At 44.9% G+C, this 2030-nt stretch overlaps 1 protein-coding gene across 1 annotated transcript in view; it reads left to right on the forward strand.

Moving 5' to 3' along the window:
• Positions 1 to 1555, forward strand: part of LOC125044609 (myosin heavy chain, muscle-like) — a 10780-nt gene extending 9225 nt beyond the window's left edge. The window contains exons 19-21 of the mRNA XM_047641357.1: positions 1 to 278; positions 434 to 887; positions 982 to 1555. The exon at positions 1 to 278 is cut by the window's left edge and continues 510 nt beyond it. Of these exons, the coding sequence (XP_047497313.1) occupies positions 1 to 278; positions 434 to 887; positions 982 to 1518 (1269 nt within the window). The 3' untranslated portion in view covers positions 1519 to 1555. The remainder of the gene's footprint in view (positions 279 to 433; positions 888 to 981) is intronic.
• Positions 1556 to 2030: the final 475 nt, after the last annotated feature.

Here is a 2030-nt window from a genome sequence, read left to right on the forward strand (position 1 = left end):
CTCGATGCTATCCGCCGCGAGAACAAGAATCTTAATGATGAAATAAGGGACTTGATGGATCAGATCGGTGAAGGCGGTCGAGCTTATCACGAGGCTCAGAAGAACGCTAAGCGCCTTGAACTCGAGAAGGAAGAGCTTCAGGCTGCTCTTGAGGAGGCCGAGGCTGCTCTTGAACAAGAAGAGAACAAGGTCCTCCGAACACAGCTTGAGCTCAGCCAGGTCAGACAAGAGATTGACAGGCGTGTTCAGGAGAAGGAGGAGGAATTCGACAACACTCGGTGAGTGTTTTACATCTTGTATAAATATGCGTTATGTTCCCTTTTTTCTTTTTTCTTTTCTTTTGTGGGGGGCTGTGTACGCATGAACATCTATAAAGAGAAAAATAGTTAAATATTTAATCATATCCTCATATATTCATTTTCTCTATTTGCAGTAAGTGTCACCAAAGAGCTCTTGATTCCATGCAAGCTTCTCTTGAAGTCGAAGCCAAGGGTAAGGCTGAGGCTCTTCGCATAAAGAAGAAGCTTGAGTCCGATATTAACGAGCTTGAAATTGCCCTTGACCACGCTAATAAGGCTAACTCCGATCTTCACAAGCACTATAAGAAGGTCCAGGATGAGATCAAGACTATGGAGTCCCGCGTTAAGGAAGAGCAGCGCCTTGCATCTGAGTACCGTGAACAGTATGGCATTGCTGAACGCCGCTACAACGCCCTCTATGGTGAGCTGCAAGAATCTCGCACACTTCTGGAACAGTCTGATCGCGGCCGTCGCCATGCCGAGACTGAACTCAATGATGCACGAGAACAGATCAACAACCTCACCACCCACAATGCTGCTCTCACTGCCTCCAAGAGGAAGCTCGAGGGTGAAATGCAGACCCTGCAGGTATGCTTAGCTTAAATATTACCAGATCGAACACCCTTTTTTAAATAATGCTATTTCAGCTACAGTTGAGCATTAATTATATACTTTCTTTCAGGCTGACCTTGAGGAGATGCTCAGTGAAGCCAAGAACTCTGAGGAGAAGGCGAAGAAGGCCATGTTAGATGCTGCTCGTCTTGCTGATGAACTCCGCTCTGAGCAGGAACACGCTAGTAACCAAGACAAGATGCGTAAGGGTTTGGAAGTTACTGTTAAAGATCTCCAGACCCGTCTTGAGGAGAGTGAGGCTGCTGCCCTGAAGACTGGTAAGAAGGCTGTCAGCGATCTTGAAGCTCGCATTCGCGAACTCGAGGCTTCCCTGGACGATGAGACCCGTCGTCACGCTGATGCCCAGAAGAACCTGAGGAAGTGCGAGAGGCGCATCAAGGAGCTCGCCTTCCAGACCGATGAGGACAAGAAGAACCACGACAGGATGCAGGACCTCGTCGATAAGCTCCAGCAGAAGATCAAGACCTACAAGCGCCAGATCGAGGAGGCTGAGGAGATCGCCGCCCTCAACCTGGCCAAGTTCCGCAAGGCCCAGCAGGAGCTCGAGGAAACTGAGGTGGTGACTGTTACCGTCATCCGTGGATAAAAATGAACTTCCTAAGGAGTAAAGATTATATGAATTATTTTTCTAATGATTTACCCTCAAGATCTATCGTTGTACACACGCATACATGTATACGTACACACACATATATGCGTATATTTATTCATATATAATAATAAATACAGACACAGACACACATTTATATATATGTGTGTGTGTGTGTGTGTGTGTGTGTGTGTGTGTGTTTTGTGTGTGTGTGTATGTATATGTGTAAATATACACACACGTATACACATACCTAGGTACATATGTATGTGTAGGTGTACACACACATCCACACAACACACAGATGTGTATATATATACATATATATGTATATACATATATATATATATGTATATACATATATATATGTGTATATATATATACACACCAATGATTTGGTGCTGATGGCGGAGAGTGGAGAGGAACTTCAAGAGAAATGGCAGGCATGGCGAAGAAAGGATTAACAGTCAACATCAAGAAACTGAAGTATTGGTGAGCAGTAGAGCTAA

Source organism: Penaeus chinensis, chromosome 36 (assembly GCF_019202785.1).
Source record: "Penaeus chinensis breed Huanghai No. 1 chromosome 36, ASM1920278v2, whole genome shotgun sequence".
In the NCBI taxonomy this organism is placed as follows: domain Eukaryota; kingdom Metazoa; phylum Arthropoda; class Malacostraca; order Decapoda; family Penaeidae; genus Penaeus; species Penaeus chinensis.